General features: G+C 50.5%; 7 protein-coding genes across 7 annotated transcripts; 2 read left to right on the forward strand and 5 right to left on the reverse strand.

Annotated features, from left to right (window-relative positions):
• Nucleotides 1-478: 478 nt before the first annotated feature.
• ALT_4901 (uncharacterized protein) lies at nt 479-1321 on the reverse strand (the record flags this gene model as incomplete). The annotated part of the gene is made up of 1 exon (XM_033562921.2): nt 479-1321. One exon carries the CDS (start codon nt 1319-1321, stop codon nt 479-481), a length of 843 nt encoding a protein of 280 aa, XP_033418812.2.
• Nucleotides 1322-2773: 1452 nt separating this feature from the next.
• On the reverse strand, nt 2774-4479 carry ALT_4902 (cholinesterase; the record flags this gene model as incomplete). The annotated part of the gene is made up of 4 exons (XM_089599827.1): nt 2774-3743; nt 3799-3871; nt 3923-4154; nt 4279-4479. The coding sequence occupies 4 exons, from the start codon at nt 4477-4479 to the stop codon at nt 2774-2776; spliced, it is 1476 nt and encodes a 491-aa protein (XP_089455704.1).
• Nucleotides 4480-8409: 3930 nt separating this feature from the next.
• Nucleotides 8410-10337, forward strand: ALT_4903 (putative UDP-sugar hydrolase; the record flags this gene model as incomplete). The annotated part of the gene is made up of 6 exons (XM_033562923.2): nt 8410-8448; nt 8499-8688; nt 8740-8926; nt 8989-9419; nt 9464-9778; nt 9838-10337. 6 exons carry the CDS (start codon nt 8410-8412, stop codon nt 10335-10337), a joined length of 1662 nt encoding a protein of 553 aa, XP_033418814.2.
• Nucleotides 10338-11169: 832 nt separating this feature from the next.
• Nucleotides 11170-13577, reverse strand: ALT_4904 (anoctamin family protein; the record flags this gene model as incomplete). Its single annotated transcript, XM_033562924.2, has 5 exons — nt 11170-12417; nt 12466-12897; nt 12948-13236; nt 13291-13447; nt 13496-13577. The coding sequence occupies 5 exons, from the start codon at nt 13575-13577 to the stop codon at nt 11170-11172; spliced, it is 2208 nt and encodes a 735-aa protein (XP_033418815.2).
• Nucleotides 13578-14086: 509 nt separating this feature from the next.
• ALT_4905 (GNAT family N-acetyltransferase) lies at nt 14087-14711 on the reverse strand (the record flags this gene model as incomplete). The annotated part of the gene is made up of 2 exons (XM_033562925.2): nt 14087-14571; nt 14672-14711. 2 exons carry the CDS (start codon nt 14709-14711, stop codon nt 14087-14089), a joined length of 525 nt encoding a protein of 174 aa, XP_033418816.2.
• Nucleotides 14712-15031: 320 nt separating this feature from the next.
• On the reverse strand, nt 15032-18828 carry ALT_4906 (putative vesicle-mediated transport protein (Imh1); the record flags this gene model as incomplete). Its single annotated transcript, XM_033562926.2, has 4 exons — nt 15032-15074; nt 15126-18114; nt 18176-18605; nt 18694-18828. 4 exons carry the CDS (start codon nt 18826-18828, stop codon nt 15032-15034), a joined length of 3597 nt encoding a protein of 1198 aa, XP_033418817.2.
• Nucleotides 18829-20280: 1452 nt separating this feature from the next.
• nte1 (lysophospholipase) lies at nt 20281-24486 on the forward strand (the record flags this gene model as incomplete). Its single annotated transcript, XM_033562927.2, has 1 exon — nt 20281-24486. One exon carries the CDS (start codon nt 20281-20283, stop codon nt 24484-24486), a length of 4206 nt encoding a protein of 1401 aa, XP_033418818.1.
• Nucleotides 24487-24629: the final 143 nt, after the last annotated feature.

Raw genomic sequence — 24629 nt, forward strand, 5'->3', positions numbered from 1 at the left:
TCTTCCCGCGATAGATTCTCTCCCCGGGCTGGATGTGCTTCGAGCCCAAGCTCAACAGGGAGCCCCTCACACGCAGTTCTGTACCACAAACTTCACAACCTGGAAGATTTCTTCGAAATCTTACCAACAGCATATCAGTTCAGGTCCTACTCTCGCTACTCTACGGGGTCTATTAGTAGAGCGCCAACAAAACACCACACGGAGCATCCTGGGACTGGAGAGGGACAACAGTACCGCTCTAGAAGCCTTCTTACACGCGGAGCAACAGGAGATATACCACCAATGGGAAGATTGCAATAAACGACGAGCCTCAGGGCAGTCACCGGTGTTGTTTCACGGCAAAGAAAGCGGGAAGAAATGGCTGAAGCGGAACGCCCCATTGAAGCTTGTGGATGGCTCCTGGCTAGGTCATGTCCGCACAATCCCAGTCCTTATATCCTTGATCCGCTATAGAATATTAGCTGGCGATCAACAAGCTTTAGAGATTTGACTCACTATAAGGAGGGAATTTGAGAAGCTCATCCCAGTTTTCCTCTTGTAAAAGGTCGAGAGCTTTTTGAATAGTACCCTTGGGAAGATAAATCTCATGACGCTCGCCAGATTTGCCGAAAAATACCAATTTGTTGGGCTGAACGCTCTTCCGACAAGAACTAAACTGCTCAGGTGCCTGGGTTGTGTCACCGTCACCTGCTGTTCCATCTAACTTGCCCTTCCCTCCATCTTTCACCTCTGGGACCTGCCCACTTAGTGCAATAAGCTGCTTCTTTAGAATCGCCACTGCCCTCGGCGCTATTCCTTTTGAACCTTCAATCTCATCATAGACAACGTCAAACCACACATCACCCTTTGCTCGCATTTTCATCTCGGTGGCGATAGTCCTGACCAAAGTCGTAACGTCCCTCAAAGGGACACCGAGACTACTCTCTTCCGGAAGAAAAGTGTCCCAGTGTACTTTCTGGAATGTGTCCTTGCAATTTTCAGTCTCCTTAGGTAGAGTAATGTCGAATATCAAATGTGAAAAGGGCGGGACATTCATTATTGCCTGCCTCCACGCCCTACTAAGTGGTTGGATATCAAGGAGCTCATTACTGGAAGTAAAAAGGCAATTATTTTTGAGAATCCTGCGCGATTGCGGATTACGGCAGGCTTGCAGCATCTTAGCATTGGCTAGAGGCTGTAGCAGAACCAGCCTTGCCTTCCGCGTCTGCGGTGATGATTTTGGTGGGCCCTCAGATGTCCCGATGCTGAGGCTAGAGAGTCCTGATGTAATGAAAGATTCATCAAGGACATTAGGCTCAATCATACTTTCTGCCTCTGACATGCTGAAGATCAAAAGTAGGTGAATTTGGCATCTAGGGAAGATGTGAAACTAAGTCGCGAACAATTCGTCCTTATATTATGAGCAATATGCCATAGGTGACGTTAGCATTCACTAAAGAGTGGGAATTGCCCATGCCACCAAGGCAATTCGAGGCAATTGCTTCATTAAATAAATGCCTCATTTTCCAAGTAGCACCCAATGATACAGTCCCACGTCGACGGTGCGCAGGACAAGGTTTATCTCACCCGTTACCGTGAACTCGGGCCCTGTGATAGGCGTAAGCAGCAGTAAGCAAAGCAGCAAGCCAAGCAGTAAGCCAAGCAGTAAGCCAAGCAGTAAGCCAAGCAGTAAGCAAAGCAGTAAGCAAAGCAGTAAGCAAAGCAGTAAGCAAAGCAGTAAGCAAACACATGGTAAGCACCACATCAATAACCCCCGTACTACTACAGTAAGAACCAACAGTTTACCAGTCATCAGACAGTGGCGGGCAGGCTGACAAGGACAATATCCAGTATCGTGCAGTCTACTTGGACGAGATAGTCGAGTCAGAACCATGTTAAAAAGGTACTATAAAATCTAGTAGTGTTCTCTGGAAGGTTGATAAATTTTTAAGCATCAAGAAGCTTTCACAGAATAAGCATCATTACCGTCGTCATGCATTTTCAACAAATACCTATTTTCACTGCCACTGGCTCTACCCGCCCTCCTATTTCCCTTTCAAAAGTAAGGGTTCGACAGTTGACACCACTGACATTGATAAGATTGCTGCCTTTACAGGTAGTATCGGCCAATGTTCGTCGTCTTGCAATACTGCTGGAGGAGATTTCAAAGAGTGCGTACATTGCCATGACGATGTACTTAGTGGAGCAATCTGGTACCACTTTGGAGCAAAGAGAGCTGTTCCTGGAACAAGCCCCCAGACAGTGCTAGCTGATAGGATGGGGTTGTTCGACACTGCACTCGGTGCCCATCCCAACCGCAGCTCCTATTACAATTGATGATACAGCATGTCAGCACCAGAATCTCGCAGAAAAAGCTGCAAGATAAGGAAGCAGCAAGGCTTGCAAACAGAATGCTATAGCTAACTTAGAAAGTGATAGTGCAGTCTAGACAACAGTATTTAAAGAGCTAGGGTTGTCAGTTTCCATTATTCTTAAAGTAGCCAGGTTGGATGGTATGGTCTGCTCTGGTAGATCCGAGTGTGGCAGCAATTGGATCCCAGACCCTTGGCTGGGAAGGCCCAATTTTCTACTGCGGTGAGTTGGATAACTGGACATCTATAATTCTAGGATATGGAATTGGGCTGCCCTCTTTGCACGCTGGATCGTTCAGTGAATTGTGAAAGGACGCTTGAGTGCCTCTTTGGAATCCCAAAGCTGATCTATATATATATATATATATGTGCGACACCATAACTCAAACCTGTTAGGAGAGCTCATCTCATGATCGTGAATATCAACACCCCTTATCATAGAGATTGCCCATTGCCAGGTTCGGTCCGGTCCTATTATTGAATCCTAGCCGGATGAGTGTTTCCTCACCCGCCTCATATTGAGGCCATCCGTCATATCGCTCTAGTCCGGACACAGGATCTCGAGCGAATGCAGCCCACGCACCACGCATATACCGTCCGATGGCGACTTCCTCAGCCGTATTGGGAATGAGGTCTTGTGCGACCGTGTCGAAGAGCACTGGCACCTCAGAGGAGTGGTATGCTCCGCTAGGCGCCTTTGTGGAGAGCATCATATTTGGGAATTCGCCGAAATAGCGGTATCTCCAAGTCGGATTGCCCTGCTGAACAGAGATATTGGCTCGTGCAGCTATCGGACAGTTGAAGAGAGCCTGATTCTGCTGGAACCAGGCGTCGTCAGGTAACGGCTCGTCCACATAGACGCGGAACAGGCCGTTTTCAAAGTCGGTGGTCCCAACGAGCATAGGAACGGCAGCCGCTGGGCGATCCGTGTAGTTACTGAAGACGAGGATGTCGTCGGCGGCCGGGCTGTAAGGTAGGTTCACGGTCGTGGCCATGGTGTTGACAAGGTGACGAGCTATGTCCCCAGCAGGCTTGGTGATCATGCAGTCGTAGATCTGTTGATCATGTGTGCTCTGGTTTCCGCAGCCGAGAGCCTCCGAAGCATTGAGCCAGAGCGTACGGGCCTGCTCAGCGGTGCGGCCTCCGATGCGAGCTACATTGCCGGATTGCACAATCAGGGCATGGACGATGGGGTCGTCCTTCCAGGCGTATGAATAGTGGTCAACAGAGGTACCACCGGCGGACTCGCCGAAGAGAGTGATTCGAGATGGGTCACCGCTAAAGGCAGCGATATTGTCCCTCACCCACTCGACTGCTAAGCGTTGATCCAGGAGACCTAGGTTGAAGCTACTTGGTGAATTTCCGGGGAAACCGAAGAAGCTGAGGCGATAGCTATAGTGAGAAATTAGCATCTGGCTGCAAAAGAAGCGTGGGATGGGTGTCTGACTTGATAGAAACAAGCACAATGTCCTCTTGGTCGGCAAAGAACTGGCCATTGTACATTGGAATTGCCGAGCTTCCTGAACCGGGTGAGCATCAACGCTGTGATGGTCTCAGGACGATACACATACCGGAGACGAAGGACCCTCCATGTATCCAAATCATCACTGCCTTCTTCTTCTCGCCGGTCTGCGGCTTCGTCCAGACATTCAGGGTAAGACAATCTTCACTGAAAGTCACATTGGGATGCCCTATCTCTGCTAAGAACTTTTGGCCGACGCTGGTGACGCCGTATTGCTCAATGAGCTTGTCTGGCAGTCGGTCGTCGTATGCTGTCAGATTCGAAGAAATGCATGCGGGACCCTGTCATTGTCAGCGCTGTGGTTTCCGCTCTTGAGTGGTGACAAGGCGCCCCAACAAAGGTCTCGCCACTAATCGTGGTGTTCCCCCGATACCTGACAGGGGGCTGGAATCGCAGGTTGCCTACTGGCGGCAAGGCGTACGGAATTGCGAGATACTCCGACACATTGCTAGCATGAGGAGCGGCATGTCCTCGGACGGGCCCGCTGGAGGTCTGAACTGTTTGTCCGATGGTCCACCGTGCTTGTGGACTGACGGCGGCGCAAGGCACAGAAAAGATTAGTCCGGCTACGATGCCGAAGACGACCGGAAGAGAAGCCTTGTACATGCTGAACTATGCTGGGATCTTTTGAGGAAGGCGTGCTGTGGAACATCTCACAAGCGTACCTTCAGCCGCCCAAATGCGCTTTATATCCCTGCCAGTCAGGCAGTGCTACAGTTTGATTAGCATGATATCCAAGTCGCAGGCAATATACACCGATCCAGACGGAAGAGCATCTTCACGATCGTATTCGCAACCATGCCGTGATGAACGAACACGAAAAGCCAGGCACCGCCATTTACTGATTGGCTGGTGATGAAATCTGCCCCAGTATTTGAGAATACCGAGACCAAACCGGTAGCAAACAAGATTGTTCTCGTCGGAGAGTCCCATAGTCCATCGTTCTGTTGCTTTCCCGTGTGCTTCCATCCGATTCTCGAGCATGGGGAGCAGACCAACGTTTGTCCGCCGAAAGGACTAAACAGAAATCCATGCAGGCAACAATTAAACGGAAATATTCTAAAAGAGGCCTGATAGGGACAATCCAAGATTACATCATCCCTTTCGGCAAATCTAAAATAATATCCAGCCAAACGATCATTTCCAACCCACACAAAGTGGTGAACGAACACGAATAGCAGGGCTCAGCCTTCTGCGGATTAGAATGGCTGCTGTGAGCTTCTAGGAGCCAACATTGTAGAACAGATTGCAATCGAATTCTTGAGCGGAGCGATGCATAGAAGCATAGAAGACAGACGCACAAGCAGTAGTAATTGTGGCACTGTCATGAGCTGGAGAAAGTCAGTGTGGAGTCGTCCTTCCTCAAACACTCTTCCAAGTTCTAGATAATGGATAGACACAAGAGCAATACTTAGCTTGCAGGCTCAAACAGGTGTCGATTGTATGAAAGTGCATCGAAGCCCCGTCAGTGTTGGCATTCTTGGCCTGCATAGACATGATGAATTTATCATCTCGTATCAGGAGAAAATTCGGGCCCGTCATGGCTACACACCTTTGGTATATATCAATCACTTCTCCGGCCTTAGATGATGAAGACAGCTCTCTTCTATGCCCTTGTGTGGTTGAGCAATCATGAGAATGCAACAGACTTAGACACATCAAGAAGCACCCATTGTGTTAAGCAATATCACTGAGGTGATTGGTCGTTTGTCCTTTCCAGCATCGGCGTCCAAAATAAGTCTAGTACTAGCATACCAGACTAACTATTATAATCTTGTTGCTTTTATCCTCTCTGTAGATTCTTTATCTTGTGTCTGTCCGTAGGCTCAAGTGACTGAAAAAACACCGGATGGAAACTGAGATATGCATCCTGCATTTAATGCTATCGTACGTCTCCATAGAGTGCCCCATGGACCACCCCTCGAACTTCTGTCCATTCCTCCAACAGCCAACAGTGCCAGCCATTCTGAGCTGGACTTTTAATCAGTTGTTATACACCCCATTCAGGGGTAGCAGTGAGGGCGTCTGCGAGCTTGAGGAGATGGTGAGCATATAGCCTGCCTTCTTCTTAAGCTAGAAACTACACTCGTAACTATAGATCTAGGGCCTCGTTAGATCCACACTGCGCTGGATAACGATATTCATACCAGATGATGGTTCGATATTGTTACTAGATGTCGATTCATTTATAAAGGCTTTATTCTATGATTACACCTCTGTAAAATTAGTGACTATGCAATACAAGCTGTCAACCAGAATAAGCCTTATCATTTCTACTATGCTAGAATGGTCGTCTAGACACTTTTTTGGCGTAGTGGTTCTGATGGCCGACACAGGCAGTTGCACAATAAATTTTTTTTACCCGGTTTGCACATTCAGTCCCCCGTAAGTGATCCTGTTAGAAAATAGAATACCGCTATGATTACAGATATGAGACCCTATCCTGACTGGGATATAGTCTGGACACCCTTTGGGCCTAGTGGTATATTATTTTGATAGACCCTCAAAGCCAAGCGATCAGATATCACAGCAAAGTCTGATTTATCTTGACGAAGAGAACATTGAGCAACCTCTTGTAACTCCACGCGTCCAGCTGCTGCTCCAACCTTGAACGACTCACCGAGAGACGAGTGTGAAATCAAATCATCATCAGAATCGTCTTGCTCTTCGCTGTTCTTCCCAGCCATCGGATCCAGAAGCTGAGTCTCCTCGACTGCAACCAGTAAGTGCGGGCTCACAGGCTAGAGACTCAGTTATTTGTTGCAGATAACCGCTTGCAAGCAAGATGCGCCATTTTCAGTGGATACCATCTGTTCTCCTGCCGTATCGCAAGATTTTTGGACGTCGATTGGAAGGCCATCTGGAAATGCAATGGACCCGAGGCAGAGCCTCCTCGAAATACACCGCTGTTTGGAATTTTCCAAAATGGAACCTTTGACTTGCCAGACTTCGAAATTTGAAGAATGTGTAAGTCTGACTCGAACGAAGCAAATTGACACGATTGTGTCCTTAAGTGCACCTGGTCTTGTGGAGTGATCCCACAGAAACCCCCCTTCGTTCTACTTCGTCGCCATCAGGCGCAGAATAATGGTCGCTGAGGGTTGAATTGCATCCTGTTGATCTTTTGAATGAACGTGAAAATGCACCTAGGCTCCTCTTACTCATAGTCACCAATCCTAGTGATTGATAGACCACTGAGCTGGCCTGCTCATCAGAACATAGGCAAATTTTGTATTGGTAGTTTGATTTTGTTCACCTATTGGGCACCTAGGGTTCAGGTTAGCGTGTGAAGGCATTTTTGTGAGCCAAGATAACATACTGATGGACAAAGTCTCTTGTCAGGTATTTCAACATCCAAATTGAAATCTCCCTTTAAGAGAATCTTAGTCAATTGCCTGAAAAGTCGCTCAACTATCTGCCAAAGCCTGCAATATCTATGACCCTTCTTACCGTACGACATCGGGACCGCTAAAATCTAAATGGCCATTTGGCTTCACACTGGCGGCAGGGTCAGAAAAGCGTATGAATCACCAGGGGACAACAGACTATCTGGCGAACGCAGGTTGGAGGAACGACTTACTAATTCTATTACCAGGGGAGCCCCAGTAATATGCACTGGCGCATCATTGCCCTCCCTGGTCATACTCCCCTTCTGAACCACCTCAGGCACCCTCTTCCCTGGATCGCCTCTTGTCGGCTAGCTGATTGCCTCCTACTTCTCAAAAGTGATTTCTTTGCTTTGCTTCCGCACTAAGATGGTGAGAACAGTTTCTACTTCCCCACCAGAAGCATTCAGCCGCCATTAGGCATTGTTGGCCAGCTTGCCATCAGTGTCTGAGTAGGCACCGAGGTCAATCAACACCCCCGAGCCGATCACCTTGTATTCCATATAAAATTAGCCGTTTTCAAGGCCTCAATATCTCAACAACTATCATATATTAGGAAGGGGCAGTGGAATCTTGGAATATATATACTATAAAATATATTACACCTAATATTTTCAGTCTCTAAAATGTTGTTTCTCTCTAGAAATCAAGAAAATATAAAATACCAAAAAATACAGCCGTCATCACTGGAGAAATACCTATGCCAATAGGCTATATGGTTAATATATATGAGCAAATTGCTATACTATGCTCTATGACTAGCTCTAGACCCCCGTAAACGCTTTGCTGTTGAGATACTAAGGCTTTGAAAATGGCCATTTTATACGGGATAAAAGGTGATCGGCTTGGGGGTGTTGATCGACTCAGCAGGGAATTATGTTATGTAGCCCAAACAAAGACAGCTTTCTTTTCGAGCCCTTCCGCAGTTGTGTAATTATGAGAACAGAACAGAGACTCAGGGAAATTAATCAATATAATGTCAGTAAAATCACGAACGTGATTGGTCGTTAGTCCTTTTCAGCATCGGGGTCCGAAATGAGTCTAGTGCTGGCATATCAGACTGACTCTTATAGTATTGTTGCCTTTATTCTCTCTAGTAGATTCTTATCGTCTTGTCTCTCTATAGGCGCAAGAGACTGAAAATCACAGGATGGGAACTGAGATATGCATCCTACATTTCAACGATGTCGTACGTCTCCATACAATCCCCCATTTATAGAAATCTTGCTAAAGGAGTAGTACCACGTCAACGACATCGAGCTCATATCTCGGTTTGCTCGCTTGAGCAGGTCGTTTGTACCCAAGCCACTGGTAATCTTCAGCGGCGATGTCTTCTCGCCTTCCTCGGAGGCGTCCCTCCTAAAAGGAGAGCACATGGTTCCGTTCTTGAACCACCTCAATGTCGATATAGCCTGTTACGGAAACCATGGTCTGGGATGTCCATGACGTGACTGTTCACAAGCAGGCTGACATGTCCCAGACTTTGATTTCGGGGAAAAGCGACTCGTAGAACTGTCACGCAAGGTGCACTTTCCCTGGGTTCTATCCAACGTAACTAGAGTGACTGAGGACGGCGATGTCTCGAGCGAGCCTCTTGCCTGTGGTGAGCGGTATATCATCAGGACAGTGCAGGGGTACAAAGTCGGATTTATTGGCTTGGCTGGGACGTAAGCAAGGAGCTCTGCACAGTTGTTCTCTGCTTGGATCACTGATTAAGATACCTGTCTAGAGATTGGCCGTCAAACTGCCAGAACTTACCCCCGTTGTACATCAAGGATCCCGCCCTGGTCGCTCAAGAGCTTGCCAGATACCTGCGTCTCAACGAGGGTTGTGACTTTGTGATCGCTATCTCTCACTCACGACTCGCGGAGGATATCAGAATAGCAAAGAATGCTGCACACGGCATTGCCAAAGTTGATCTGATCCTCGGGGGTCATGATCACGAGGTCCTGCATCGCTTCCACGGGGACACAGAAGAGGACTCAGAGATAATCCGACAGGGCACGAGAAACGAGGACATTGTGTCTAATGGCGTAGTCGACCAAGTAGCCGGAGACATTCGCATCGTCAAAAGCGGGACAAACTGGCGAGGCTTATCCATTGTCCGCTTAATCGCAAGGAGACTTTCGGACGGAAGAGCCACAATAGAGACCGTTAGACGTAAGTACCACAGCCGGCAACCCCACCCATCTAACAAGCTCCAGTCAAGCAATACGTCGACATCGCACAGAGCTCAGAATGCAGCTCACTCTCAGTCTGCCCCCGTATATGCAAAATGGCAGCTGAGATCCAGCAGCTCGTCGGCAGCGTAGTCCAGAAGCCACTCGTGCACACGACGACACCGCTCGACGGCCGCTGCAGTGTGATTCGCAGCTCGGAGACGAATCTAGGCAACATGCTCGCAGACGCCTATCGTGCCTACTACGGCGCCGACATTGCACTCGTCAACAGCGGCTCAATTAGATGTGATCGGATGATCGAGCCATTATCATCACCGCTCCGTGTCAAGGATATCATCGGTTAGTCCCGACACTATCATCAACCGGTGGCTCTCTCATGAAGTAATCTAACCCTCTAGAAATCTGCCCCTTCGAGAACCCAGTGGTTGTCAAACGAGTCAGTGGACACGCCCTCCAAGAGGCCCTTGAAAATTCCGTCTCGGACCTCCACGTTGACGGACGATTCATGCAATGCTCTGGGCTACACGTCGTCGCGGACTGGCGGCAACAAGAGGGTCACAGGATCCTACAACTGTCTCTCATGCAATCACCCTTCGCGCCATCGAAGCAGATCGTCCCGTCGCAAATATACACCGTCGCCATGTCGTCATTTATCGCGGCGGGGTTTGACGGATATACCTGTTTTCAGAGCGTAGAGACCCTCGTCGACAAGGAGACGGCTGTGACGGATACTGGACTACTCTTGCAGATCTTCGGGTACGAGAAGGAAGGCTTGAATGATGGCAATACCACTGGTATAGATAGAGCTCGGAGGACTCTCGTTTGTGGGATGTATGAGCTGGACGGTTTGCCCATTGTGAGTCCAACTATTGAGGGGAGAATTCTGTTCGTGACTTAGCTCAGGGATAGCATTCGAGTTTTGTTTCTCATCCACGCATAGAAACAGAAAGGTAGTCTCAAGGCGAAACACCCATTGTTGTTTCTGTGTTGGTCAGAGCTTCAATGTCTTTTGATAACTCACTACTATCAACATATTTCCCTTTCCGACTAGGCACACAGGCTCAAGGGATGCTTACAGGGCAACAGAAACCAACAATATCTGTCACTACTTCTGTCTCAATTATCCGAGGCACGTTTTCCATGACTCTGCAAAAGCTCCCACTAGAAAAAAGGCTCGATTTGATATCCGAAAACCGTCCATTGAGGGTGCCAACATCGGATGTTGGAAAAACCCCGCCGCAGTCCACAGGCAAGTACAGCCGTAGTGAAATGAAGCTGTTCTTCGTAGGAAAATCATACGTAGCAGATGCCTCAGGTCAAACTGGACCCAATTAGAATATTAACTAATCCCTGCTAATAGAACTATGCTAATATAGGAGAAAACGTAGTTAGGCTGCCGTTGTTCCTTGGCCTAGCCGTCTATGTAGCCCAAAGACTCAGAAATGGAAGGAATAAAATATGTGCCATAATCACTTGATGTTCATCTACCTCACTGTTTGGCCTGTTTCGGTTACTTTTCTACATATAATTGACCGATCCTCGCCACAACTCCAGCAGCCGAGCGATAACAGCAATCTTTGATGCTACATGTACAGACGCAAGTAAGAAATTGAAGTTGAGCATGCTTATTTGCTCTGGACTAGACACTGTGAAAGCTGAACAGCAGTAAGCTGCCAGAGTACTCCTGCATGGGGTATAATCACTTGAGAAACTAGATTTTCGAATCCAATCTACTGCTGCTTCTTGGTTTCGTGGCTCTTGGCTTTTGTGATGAGGCTCAAACCAACATCGGCCGACTCCTTCCAACCTCTTTGTCTCATCCAGAAGCGCTCGGTTGGATCAGTTCCCTGCTTAGACCAGTTTCTAGCGTCCTGTTCCAAGGACTCGCGAGTGATCTCAGAAGGCGGGACGGAAGATACGGCACCCTTGACCTCATCGGCATCGTCGTCGCTCTCTGCACTGAGCACAGAGTCAAGGTATCTCTTCCGCATCATGAAGCGCTCCGCCCGTTCGCGGCGGGTGTTTGGAGGCTCCAGCTTAGCCAGGGCACTGCGCACGGCGTAGCGCACGATCAGGTAGAGATGCTCGGAGAAGAAGATCGTCAGCAACAATGCCCAGCACCGGATTGTCGTCGGCTCGCCGTTAGGGCCCTCATGCCCGTTACTGAACATATAGACAAGGGCTGCGCTGGTGATGCTTCCCACCCAGGACAGGAATCCTAAGCTATCCAGCCATGGTCCAATGGTATCCGCACGCTGAGGCCAGGGTCTCTTGCACTCGACGCAGATCTTGAAGAAATCAGACCGCAGCTCGACCCAATTGTTGATCAAGAAGGAGACGGGAACAAGTGGCCACACGGGTGAGAATAGAGCCAGATATCCGAACTGGATACACATCTCCCGCAGATCATCGGTGACATCATAGTCCTCCAACTCTGCTTCGTTGCGAACCCGATTGAGGAATTTGGCCTCATCTTCGTCGTCGCCGAGGGAGACGGTCTTCTTTTCTCCCGCAGTGTTTCCTGGCTCTGCCTTTGCATGTTGTTTCTTGGTATATTCCTTATATTCGCGGAATACTCGTTGCCTGATAAACGGAACAATGGTTTCAAGCGCGAAACCGACAATTTGGGCAGTAACGGTAAAGTAGATGACCTGCTTTCGCAGCCGATCCGGATTAATGGTGAAGTCGGTTCGTGCCTTGGTTGCATGCTCTTTGGACACGAACGGCCGAACGGTAAGATGGAATACATCGAGATAAGGCACGATACGGCTGGCAAATGGTAAATAGACGAAAGCTGTCAAGATGATAGGGAGGTATGAGGTGATGAAGTTGACCACGAAGATTTTCTGTGTCAATGCCACCTTGTAGGCATCCTGAGTCTCGTGATTCTCATAATCATTCAATTTGGTCGCGACAGTCAGCAGGACCGCACTCATTGTCGGTACAAGTGCAGATACCAAGATAGTAGGGATGAACACCTGGACAATTAGCTACGAGTTCTGAGAGATGCTTGGAACCACACCTACCAGATAACACTTGAGCGGACCGTTGTAGACCTCGGAAATGAAAATCTCAATCGCAAAACAGGTAGCAATGATGGCACCTAGGGCGACGGCTGCAAGCAATGCGAATGGGACTTGGAGGAGCTGTCGATACATCCGCTTTGTAGCAGGAAAAACTCCTCGAACCTCGCCGGTGCTTTCATCACGAACTTCCTTTTCGGGCTTGAACTCTGCTCTCTTTTCGTGAACCGCAGAAACGCCCTTGGTCTGCCACCTACAACTGAGATCCTCCTCCTGACGCTTCCAATATTCAATAAAGACGATGCACCAGAGACAATTGACCACGGTGTAGATTATAGAGAACGAGCCCAACAGCAGCCAACACGAGAAACCGAATGCCGCGGGGAACATCAAGAACCGAAAATACGACTGCAAGAAGGCAAAGTAAAAGCCAACCTGTAGCTCCCGTTAGCTTGAAAGCATCTATAAACCAACGACAAGCTCACATTTTCTCCAAACGTATTGCGAATCTGATCCAGATCCTCAGTCGACAGAAACGTTTTTTTGCTCCACTCCCTCATGCACTGCCTGTTGGTCTCCTCGTCATGCAACGGAAAGATCGCATCGACATTCTTCCACTCTCCATGTCGGGGGGTGATGCCCGCACCACCCTCTGCCTTTGGAACTGTAATCAAGTGGTAGATAACACGAAGCCGCTCAGCTTCCGACTGCGGTTCCGCAGAGCTCGCCGGCTCGGGTTCGGTATTCCGGACGCCATACAGCCAGTCTCGAACACTTGAAACCATAAAACGTTAGCATACAACCACTAGAAAGCATAATGCTACATACCGAGACTGGTAAACTGCACGTTTCAGTTTCTTCTTGCTAGCAGCCCGCACAAAAACAAACAGGGAGTTCTCGTCCCCCTGTCGAACTTCTGTCTGCAATCCTACCTCGGACAGCTCCAGAAGAAGCACCTCGAATCTCTTGATTGCTTGAGGGGTATCTAAAAACGATCAGATCGCGGCCCAGTTGCTACCTCAGGGCGACCTACCAATATCCCCGTAATTGAAGCGGATGACGTAGTCCACATGGTGGTTCTCCTGAACGGGCTTGGGAGCCGGATTAAAAGCCATAGTATAGTAGCTTGAACAATTTTACGAAAAGCATGAATGATGGTGAGGTAAGACTATAGTCTGTACAAATATTTTATGGCTTGACGCGAAAGGGGAGCGAGCTGGAGTTGTCGTCACCGCATAATGCGCTCTGACCAGGTTGACTGGCGATGACGACATCCCCGAGCTTGCTGGCCTAGGGTTAGCCCTAACTGCCGCTGAAAGGGACATAGCGTCAGCAACGTATTTGATCAATCGATCTCAAAACAGGCAGAGATGTGAGTGCTAGATACCTCCAAGATGGTTATCGGCTGTTTTCTTCATGTGAATCAATGATGGAAGCGGAATTAACAAAGACGCAAGCGTTGCATGATATACCACTGGCTCAAACACAAGAATCCAAAGGTATCACGCTCGACCATCGAAGGTATATCTACCTATACACCAAACACACCAAGCTTCGACAGGACAACACCCGCTACCAAAGCTTCGCAAGCCGAATGAAATCATACCACGAGCTCATGGACGCTCTACAGTCCCTCCGCCAACTTATTCAGTGCCGGCCCCTCAACCATCATCTTCATCCACTCCTCCATAGCCTGAGCCCCAACCTGCTTGTAGAACTTGATGCTCGGCTCATTCCACTTGAGGACACTCCACTCCAGACGGCGGCCCTTGACCTCCAGTACCTTTGCAGCCAGGTACTTCAAAAGCTTGAATCCGTATCCGTTGCCGCGGGCGCTGGGCTGCACGTAGAGATCCTCAAGATAGATCCCGGGAGCCGACCGCCATGTCGAGTAGTTGTAGAAGAACAGGGCCATGCCCACGGGTACCGGAGATGGGTTCTCTGCTGTGGCGGGAGGGATAACGAGAGCTGTGTAGACGGAGCCTCGCTTGGGGGTGTCATTGGGGAAGGAGAGTGTGGCTAGGAGAGATTCTTCGGTGGCTTCGACCTCATGGAGGGCCTTTTCGTAGTCGGCTAGCTCCCGGATGAATTGGAGGATGTAAGGGACATCTGTAATCCCGAACAGGGTCAGTAAGAGGCCGTGATACCTTCTCGCAACGATGGCAAACCTGTGCGGAGAAACACTGAAGGGAATGCGGGGTGAACTTACCCTCGGGAGTTGCCAGTCTGATCGTAGCTTCCCCGGACATTGTGAGATCAAGGGTTATAAAGGATGGTATTGAGTATGGTCGATTACTTCGTAAAGCTTTGCAATTGAGCCAGAGTCAACAGTGAAGATGTTAGGAAGTTGGTAAGTTGATATTCCTATTTATGTGGCCAAAGAATAAAATCTCGGCCCCGAACCCCACCTTCGGTTCTGGAACTATATCGACCGCACGGCACGCCCTGCCGATGACATCTATGGAGTATACACATACGGGATAAGGAAGACAAGATTATATACTCCTTGAACGTCAAATGATAAATACGCTCAAAAGACTAGGAGATAGCCGACTCGGGCTCATGCTAATCATCGGGATGTAATGGCTGCCATCCACTTTTGCTCGTCCGTTCTGTCATAAATGTCAGCATCAAATCGGAGCTAAAGAAACAGGGTTACTGACCGATCGAAATGAAGCAGCATACCCAGGACCGGAATCAGCTGCTTCTGGTAGTTCTTGTCCTTCTGTTCCAAGAACTGCAAAAGCACATTCTTCAAGTAGATGTAGTCAATCGGAGCTCCCGTCGGCGTTTCACTCCTCTGCGTCGATGGACTACGGCCCTTCGACACGGGAGATGCAACTGCCTTTCTCGTTCCCGAGTCGATCGATGAACGCGAGGACTGAGGGTTCTGGACTGCACGAGTTTCGTCCGACAGTATCCGGTTGGATTTACGAAGTTTCTCCAGTCGGCTATTCGTTTCTTCCACGGAACGACGCAGCTCGGCCTTCTCTTTCTCCAGGTCACGGACTTGCTTCTCGCTTTCGTCTAAAGCGTCACGTAACCGTGCCATGGCCTGGCGGATGTCGTTTAGCTCCTGCGCTGAGCGCTCCGACTGTTCCTCGAGTTGATCCCTTCTGCGCTTCCAGTCCTTTTGGGATCGCTCGAGCTCTTCCTTGTCCTCCTCCGCCGTTCTCAGTGCTTTCTCGGCTTCCCGAACCTTGGTTTTGAGCTCCTCTAGCTCTCGGGCCCGGCGCCGACCCTGAGCGTTGGCCTCGTCTTCCGCCCGATCGCGCTCTTCAATGGCGGCCTCCATCCGCTCCTTGAAGTCGCGCACCTTGGCCTCGGCGCGGCCCTCAATATCGTTGAGCAAGCGCCGCATGGTTTCACCCTCGCGCGTCCGCTCGCTCAGCAAGCGATGAGCATCGGCCAGCTCTTCTTCCAAGCTCTCACAGCGTTCCCGGGCCTCCTTCATTTGCATCGCTAGCTCAGCACTCTGGTCGCGCATACTGTTCATCAGACTCTGCGCGCTGGCGTGCTGTGCGGTCTTCAGCTGAATTTCCTCCCTCAGACCACCAAGCTCCTTGTTCAATTGAGTGACCTTGTTTTCAACCTCCCGCAGCTGAGACCGAGCGGTCTTGAGCTCATCTTGCGCTCTGGACAGGTCTGCTGCAATCTTCTCCTTTGTTTCAATGGCTTCCTGCTTTTTGCTCTCCGAGTATCGTAGGTCAGATTGAGCAACGGTCAGATTCTCCTCGGCCTTGAGACGGCTGTCTGTCTCCTGTCTGATCTTCTGGTTGAGGGTCTTAACCTCAGCGTCGCGCTCGGAGATTGTAGACTTGAGAGTCTTCACTTCGGAACGTAACTCCTCGTGTTTACCCTCCAGGATCCTCAATTCAGATGTCTTGCTCGCCAGGGCCTCTTTCGTCGACTTCAGTTCCGACGATTCCGCCCGCAGGCTCTTCAATTCGGGTTGCAATTTCTGCAAAGTCTCCCGCAAATCCGTCAGATCCTTGAACCTAGTAGCAGCCAGTTGCTGAGCGGCAGAGAGCTCCGTCTCAAGGGTGGTAAGTTTGACTTTGAGGGTTTCGTAGTCCTCCTTCAGGTCACTGTGCATCTTCTCCGAGTCTGCGCTCTTGGAGGCATGGCTCGTCCGTATATCTGCTAATTCTTTCTCTAACTTGGAGACCGTCTCCTCTAGAGCCTTCTTTTCTGCAGTTAGTTCCTTGATCTTGTCCTTCGCTTCGACATGATCTTGGCCAAGGTGAAGTAAATCGTCGCGTAAGGACTCGATTTCCTCTTTGAGGTCCTCCTCTCCTTTAAGTTTGGAGCTCAGTCGGTCGATTGCTGCCTCCTTCTCTTCCAGCTGCTGTGTTAGCGTCTGAATCTTTTGCTCGAGTTCGGCCAACTTCGACGCTGCTTGCTCGGACTCTGCTCCGTGCGATTCCTTGTCCTTGACCACAGCGGCACCGGTAGCCTTGGCCGTATCTTCTCCGCCCTTTCCGCCCTTCTTCTTCTTGTTCTTCTTCTTTTTACCCGCGCCCGCGCCACCAGTCGCGCCATTTGCTGGAGGCTCTGGCTCTGTAGCCACATTGCCACCACCCGATTCTTGATGAGGAGGTGCCAGGCTCCTTCGCAGTTGGTCAAAGTCGGGGGACTGTCCAGTCGCCGCTTGATCTCTGGTTTGCTGCCACTCGGCGTTGTCTTTCAGGTTGTTATTTAGATAGTCAACGACGTTCTGCAGCTTACCCAGCTCTTCGACTTTACTTCCCATGTCAGCCTTGAGATCCGACACCACTATTTCCGTGTCTTTCAGCTGAGACCGCAGGTTGTCCACGAGACCCTGGAGAACTCCCAACTTTTTCTCGCTAGCGTCTTTCTCCTTGGCGACCTCTTCCAACTTTTCCTGCAGCTCTTTTTGCTGGTCATTGTCCTTCGGCTGCGTGGCTTGATCCTGAAGCTTTTCGATTTCTTCCGTCTTCTGCTTCAACTCAGCCTTTAGTTTCTCCGCCTCCTCGCCTGCCTTGGCAATGGCATCCTCGGATTCCGCGAGCTTGGCTTTAACATCGTCAACCTCAGCCTGCTTGCTATCCTTCAGCTCCTTGATTTCCGAATCCTGTTTGTCCCTAGTATCTCTCAATTCCACGAGCTCACGAGTTGCGGATTCGAGATTCTGCACCATGCCCTCCGTGGACTCACGAGCGACGGCAAGATCGCGCTTTAGCGACTCGACTTGCGATTTGAGAGTTTCAGCCTCTTCCTGCTTCTCCTTCAGCTCGGACTCCAATCGGGGTAGTTCATTATCGAACGAAAAGAACTCCTCGCTTTCTTCTTTCATTGGCGGTTCCTTCTTTGAGGCGGTATCTTCAGTAGCGGCGGTTTTCTCCTCCTTGGCGCCTTGCGTGGTGTCCTTGAGATTGGCGACTTCGTCCCAAGCCTCTTTTGTCGACTTCTGCGCTTCCTCCAGCTTTTTCTTGTAGTCGTCCCTTTCCGTAGTCACTCTTTTGAGCTCCTCAATCACCATATCCCCTTTCAATGTGATCTGATTCAAGTACTCAGTGAGAGCTTTCGGATCGGCAATCGATGTCAGAGGAGTGTTTTCTCGTAGCGCGGCTTCAAACGGTTCGATCGACAGGACACGTGCATGGGCCATACGGTACGCTTTGAGGAGTTCTGTGTGCAAAACAAGATCAGCAGCCGCTCCGCAGCCATACTCGCGAGCTGTATGTCGAACCTTGATACCGGGATTCCAACTTGGTCAGTCTGCGTAACTTGACTCTGATCTCCGGAGGCAGCTCCGACGACAGCTGATTTCCCTCCGTCGTAGGCACCTCTTTCCCAGCCGACGGCTCATCTGTAGATGGTTTGTCCTCCGCAGCGTCCTTTCCCGACGGCGTCTCGGGTCCACCTGCAGACTCCAACCGCGGAGTGACAGATCGACTAGACCCCTCATCATCTCCGATCGCGAACTCCGGCTCAAACTCGTTGGGATCGGGGGTGCGGACGGGAGTGCCTGTGTTGCGTCGGGGGCGGGTAGGTCGTCGACCCGGGGACAGATTGCGGGTAGGGCGACGAGCGGAGTTGGATCGAGAGACTACATCTTGGGAGGTTCTCTGGCGGGCCTGTTCCTCTGCGATCCGGGAATCGATCGCCTCACGTATGCGCTGTAGAGCGAATGCGATTATGATGTTAGCTCAAGAGGATAATACTTCCGAACATCGATCAAACACTGATAGACGTGAGACACTGTACCTGAAACATGACCGTGGAGGGCCCGCGAGCCAGGACCACGACAAAATTGACAAATGAGAAACAGCAGCGAAGAAGATCAGAAACGAAGAGTAGAAGGAAAAGGAGAAGATTGAGAGGAACAATGAGAGGGATCATGAAGGGACACCTGAGACGTCTCCAGCGAATGAGTAACGGGCGGCCAGATCTCCGGGCTCAGCCAAGAAGGGCAGAAAAAGGAGCAGCGAACTTACGACTATCTAGCCTACAGCGAAGAGTATACAAAAGAGCTTAGGAGCTATAATTACAGAATAGAGGTTTTAAGAAACGCTCTTATGATCATAGATTAGATATATGGGATTTAAAGAAAATGAAGCGGATGTCATTCATGTTAAAAATGTTCTTTATATTCCAAGTACAACTATTGTCACTTCATGCAGGGACTCAAGCACCTTACTGCGGCTCAGTTTCATAGAGTGTCTAATCAAGACGATGAGCATATTTCACTTCAATTTCCTACTTCAGATGTCTGTCCATGCAGGATCAAAGATTGTTTGGTCTTATCCGATTGTTGCCAAACCGCTGCTGCTGGAGTTTCGGCGAGGAGCGGTCAAATATATGTAACTCCGTAGAAACTCACCGAAACAGAGGAAACAGTGAGGTAGATAAACATCAGCGGTCAGAACACCCTCATCTCTTTAGAGCTGACAGTAAATATCTAAAAGTCAAGGAATCCATATTGTCTGCAGAACTGACATTCTCCTCTCTTGATCGTTGCAGGATCATTGGTGGATGAGCTTCATCTCCATGGCGATCACAAGCGGAACAGTGTGTGCTTGGACGATTTGATCCCTGCAACCTCGACTCGTGCTTCTTTCTGACTCTCCTCCTTCACCCCTCAGATCTCCTCACACATGAACCAGCCAAAAGAGGGTCTTCTTGCACGTTTCAACATGCCTGGTTGAGGATGGATTGCTTGACTTTCCCTCGATACAGCATTTTTATTATCCAGTGTCGTTAGTCTTTTCCGCATGTGCGAATGACGTCGAGCTTGATTGCTGGCCTCGGAATCTTGGCTAGACGTTACTAGTGGATTCTCTCCAACTCTGGCCCCGGAAGGGAAAAAAAAGCAGGTGAACCCGACAGAAAGAAAGAGACAAGGAAGAAATCAGCTATGGCCGACGGAGTGACATTGGTCGACTCTACTGGCCTGCATTCGTTTTCTCCTTCTCCTTCTCTGTCTCCCTCATCCTCCTCATTAACTGCCGTCGCACTGTCACTCGCAACGTCTGCTTCCGCCATAACCGCCAGCTACAGCATCTCCCATCTTCCTCCCCCGCCTTTACCCCCAGTGCCTACAACCATGGCGGGGTGGATCGGATGGGTTTTTTCCTTCTTTTTCCAGGTCATTCCAAGCGTTCTATACTGGGTCATCACTTTTTCTACCATCACATTGCCCACATGGCTGTTCACTCTCTTTTCCATGAGCCTGACGTTCACAATGAACTTCACGACGCTGTAAGATTTACCCCAAAGCTGCCGTCCCGTTCGTGAGGGGAATATGCTGACCACTGCCTCAATTGGACCAACAGCTTGTTAATCGTTCTGGTGATGGTTTCGACCATCAGCTGGTTTATCCGGTACCGCTTTCTGAACATGTACAGTCGACTACCTCCCGAGCCCCAACGTAAGGAACCGCAGGTCGATCTCTTCCCCGATGTACAAGAAGGAGATTCGAAGCCAGGGCTGGCCAATTACCTGGATGAGTTCCTTAGCGCCATCAAAGTTTTTGGGTACTTGGAACGGCCTGTCTTCCACGAATTGACCCGGACAATGCAAACCAGGAAGCTGATCGCGGGCGAAACGCTTATGTTGGAGGAAGAAAAAGGATTCTGTCTGGTAGTCGACGGGTTGGTCCAGATTTTTGTAAAGTCCATGCGAGACGGCAAGTCGGACACAGATGAGGAGCTGCACCATCTCGGAGCCGAATCCTCGGACGAGGAACACCATATCGACGGCAAGCAGGGATACCAGTTGCTGACCGAGGTCAAGAATGGCGCATCGATGTCGTCCTTATTCTCGATTCTCTCATTGTTCACGGAGGACATTCAACTACGGGAGAGCGAGAGCTCGAGTTCCAGTTCCTCCAGCATCGCCCTTCGCGCCGCTCGTGTACCCAACTCAATCCCAACGAGTCCTCGGGGGGTGATAGACAGCCCTTCCTTGGGCTTTCAAGACCACAGCGACGATACCTCTAATATGATCACCAACGGAGATCTGCCATCCGTGCCCCCGCTGCATCTGGGAGAGAGCCGCACTCCTTCCAGTGACCAGCACCATCAGCAGCACCATGAAGGTCGGAAGCACTCTAGCAGGAAACGCCGGAAGTCGGTCCATCCTGACATTGTTGCCCGTGCTATGGTGGATACGACAATCGCAATCATCCCAGCCAGCGCTTTCCGGCGCCTGACCAGGGTCTACCCAAGGGCAACCGCCCACATCGTGCAGGTCATCCTCACCCGCCTACAGAGAGTTACGTTTGCAACGGCGCATTCCTATCTTGGTCTCAGCAACGAGGTGCTTGGAATTGAAAAGCAAATGACCAAGTTTACCACGTATGATCTGCCAAACAACATGCGCGGTGCAGCCCTGGATCGCCTCAAAGACAAGTTCATCAAGGAGCGGGATCGCCTAGGCTCTGAGGAAGTCACGAAGGGAATTGCCCTACACAATCCATCTGCGGGTAGACGACGCCGATCGAGCAGCTTCCTGAGAAAGGATGCTGCGCTGCAAGTCAAGATGATGTCACCCAGACGCGCGGCCACGGTGGTTACCTCGGAGAGTGCGCCCGTTGAGCACGACACATATGGAGTTAGCCCAGGCGACCTATTATCGACCATTCAATCCTCCAGGTTCGGCCCCAGATATGAGCAGCCTCCTGCAAAGCTACAATCTCCTTTGGCCGAAAAGGAGAACACCCATTTCCGGCTTCCTGCCATGCAGGCGCGTCATACTTTCCGCCGACAAGACACCATGGACGAGGACGCGCTGTTCCGCGACTGTATCTTGGATTGCATCATGAAGGGGATCGGTCTCACGAGTAGTACTCGTGACGCTTTGCGCAAAAGCAGCCATTCGGGCGACGCTTCTCCGAAGCTTCTTTCCTATGATTCCCGACGTCAGAAGGCGATCTTCACCAACAACGCCTTTGGATTTATTGACCCATACGAAGGCTCCGGAGATGGGGAGACGGAGTCTTTGATGTCCATGTCTGTAACGAGTGCAGGGGGCACATCGCCAGTGATCAACTTGCGGGAAGAGCTCCGTAACGACATCGAGATCGTCTATTTCCCGAAGGGTTCGGTTTTGGTGGAGCAGGGGGAGCGCCACCCAGGGTTGTACTACGTTATTGATGGATTCTTGGACGTAGGCGTGCCGATTGTCGAAAAAGGGGAAGATCTCGTGGGTGTGTCCAAACCAGCGGCTTCGAAGGAGCCTTTCCCGACCCTTAAGCGGACGACAACCGCCAACTCAATTGGGGCGGGCGGCACAGCTGCCAACGATTCTCGCCGAAGAAAGCAATCTCGGAAATCTCTGTATCTGATCAAACCCGGCGGTATTCAAGGCTACGTTGGAGCAGTAGCGTCCTATAGATCTTACACCGACGTGGTTGCCAAGACGGACGTCTATGTTGGCTTCCTCCCACGGGCGTCATTGGAGCGCATCGCGGAGCGGTATCCGATCGCTTTGCTGACGCTTGCGAAGAGGCTGACAAGTGTCCTTCCACGTCTGCTCCTCCACATCGATTTCGCTCTTGAATGGGTACAGGTGAACGCCGGCCAAGTTATCTACCACCAAGGCGACGAGAGCGACGCAATTTATCTTGTCTTGAATGGACGATTGCGGTCAGTTCTTGAAAGTCCAGGCAACAAACTAGCCGTCATTGGCGAATACGGCCAAGGAGAAAGCGTGGGTGAGCTCGAAGTGATGACCGAGTCCACTCGCCCGGCTACTCTTCATGCGATCCGTGATACTGAATTGGCCAAGTTCCCAAGATCGCTCTTCAACAGCCTTGCCCAGGAACACCCAGGAATTACCATCCAGGTCTCTAAACTGATTGCGCAACGGATGCGGGATTTGGTCGAACGCCCGGTGACCGAGAAAGGTGTCGAACGAAGCAACGCTGGTGGTGTGCAAACCGCAACCTCGACAGTCAATCTCCGCACCGTGGGCATCCTGCCTGTGACAGCGGGCGTTCCAGTGGTCGAATTTGGTAATCGACTATTGCATGCTCTTCACCAAGTTGGAGTGACGAACGGGGTTACATCACTCAACCAGGCGGCCATTTTGAATCACCTAGGGCGCCATGCCTTCAGCAAGATGGGCAAGCTCAAGTTGTCCCAGTACCTTGCCGATCTGGAAGAGAAGTATGGCATGGTTCTTTACATCGCGGACACTAACGTGAGCTCTCCGTGGACGCAAACATGCATCACGCAGGCCGATTGCATTCTTCTGGTCGGTCTGGCCGAATCATCCCCCAGTATTGGAGAGTACGAGAGGTTCCTCCTTGGCATGAAGACTACGGCTCGGAAGGAGCTCGTATTGCTGCACTCGGAGCGGTATTGTCCGCCTGGACTGACTCGACGGTGGTTGAAGAACCGAGTATGGATCAATGGCGGCCACCATCACATTCAAATGGCCTTCCGACTGACCGCAGAGCCTTCGCATCCGGAAACCAAGCGCTTCGGAACAGTCCTCAAACAACGGGTCCAGGTGTTGCAGGCTGAAATCCAAAAGTACACATCGCGGAGGATTCGCCAGACGCCTCTTTACTCCGCCCAATCCCCGTTCAAAGGCGATTTCCATCGTCTTGCGCGTCGGCTGTGTGGTAGAGCTGTTGGTTTGGTGCTTGGTGGAGGAGGAGCAAGGGGTATTGCGCACGTTGGTGTGATCAAGGCGCTCGAAGAGGCCGGTATCCCTGTTGACATCATCGGCGGCACATCGATCGGTTCGTTCATTGGTGCGTTGTATGCTCGAGATGCAGATGTGGTTCCCATGTATGGCCGTGCGAAGAAGTTTGCTGGCCGCATGGGAAGCATGTGGCGGTTCGCGCTGGACCTGACGTACCCGACGGTCTCCTACACGACCGGCCACGAGTTCAACCGTGGAATCTTCAAGACCTTTGGTGATAGCCAGATTGAGGATTTCTGGCTTGAGTTCTACTGCAACACCACCAACATTAGCAAATCGCGCCCCGAGTACCACTCGTCCGGATATGTCTGGCGCTATGTGCGTGCGTCCATGTCGCTTGCGGGTCTGATTCCGCCGATTTGCGACGAAGGAAGCATGCTCCTCGACGGTGGTTACATTGACAATCTGACCGTCGACCATATGAAGGGACTCGGTGCGGATGTGATCTTCGCCGTTGACGTGGGCTCTATCGACGACAACACGCCTCAAGTGTACGGAGATTCGCTCTCCGGATTCTGGTCCGTCTTTAACCGCTGGAACCCCTTCTCCTCGTGCCCCAATCCGCCAACGCTATCCGAAATCCAGGCACGTCTGGCCTATGTGTCGTCTATTGACAACCTGGAGCGCGCCAAGAACATCCCGGGCTGTCTGTACATGCGTCCACCTATCGATGGATACGGCACGCTGGAGTTTGGCAAGTTTGATGAGATCTACCAGGTCGGATACGCCTTTGGCAAGCAGTTCCTGGAGAAGCTGAAGACAGAGGGGTCCCTCCCGTTGCCAGAGGAGACCGAGGAGAAGAAGAAGCTGCAACGTACCATGGCTCCCCGCCGAGCCAGTATATGATTAGATGTTGTCCTTTGTTTTTGAGCGTTCATTTGTTGCATTATACCAGACACTGACTTTGCATGCATGAACGTGACCAGTTCCGGCTGTTCATGCGGTATCTTGGTTGACTTTGATGTACATAGATCCTCGGAGTGTACGAT

This window comes from Aspergillus lentulus, assembly GCF_001445615.1.
Source record: "Aspergillus lentulus DNA, contig: Alt09, strain: IFM 54703, whole genome shotgun sequence".
Classification (NCBI taxonomy): Eukaryota; Fungi; Ascomycota; class Eurotiomycetes; order Eurotiales; family Aspergillaceae; genus Aspergillus; species Aspergillus lentulus.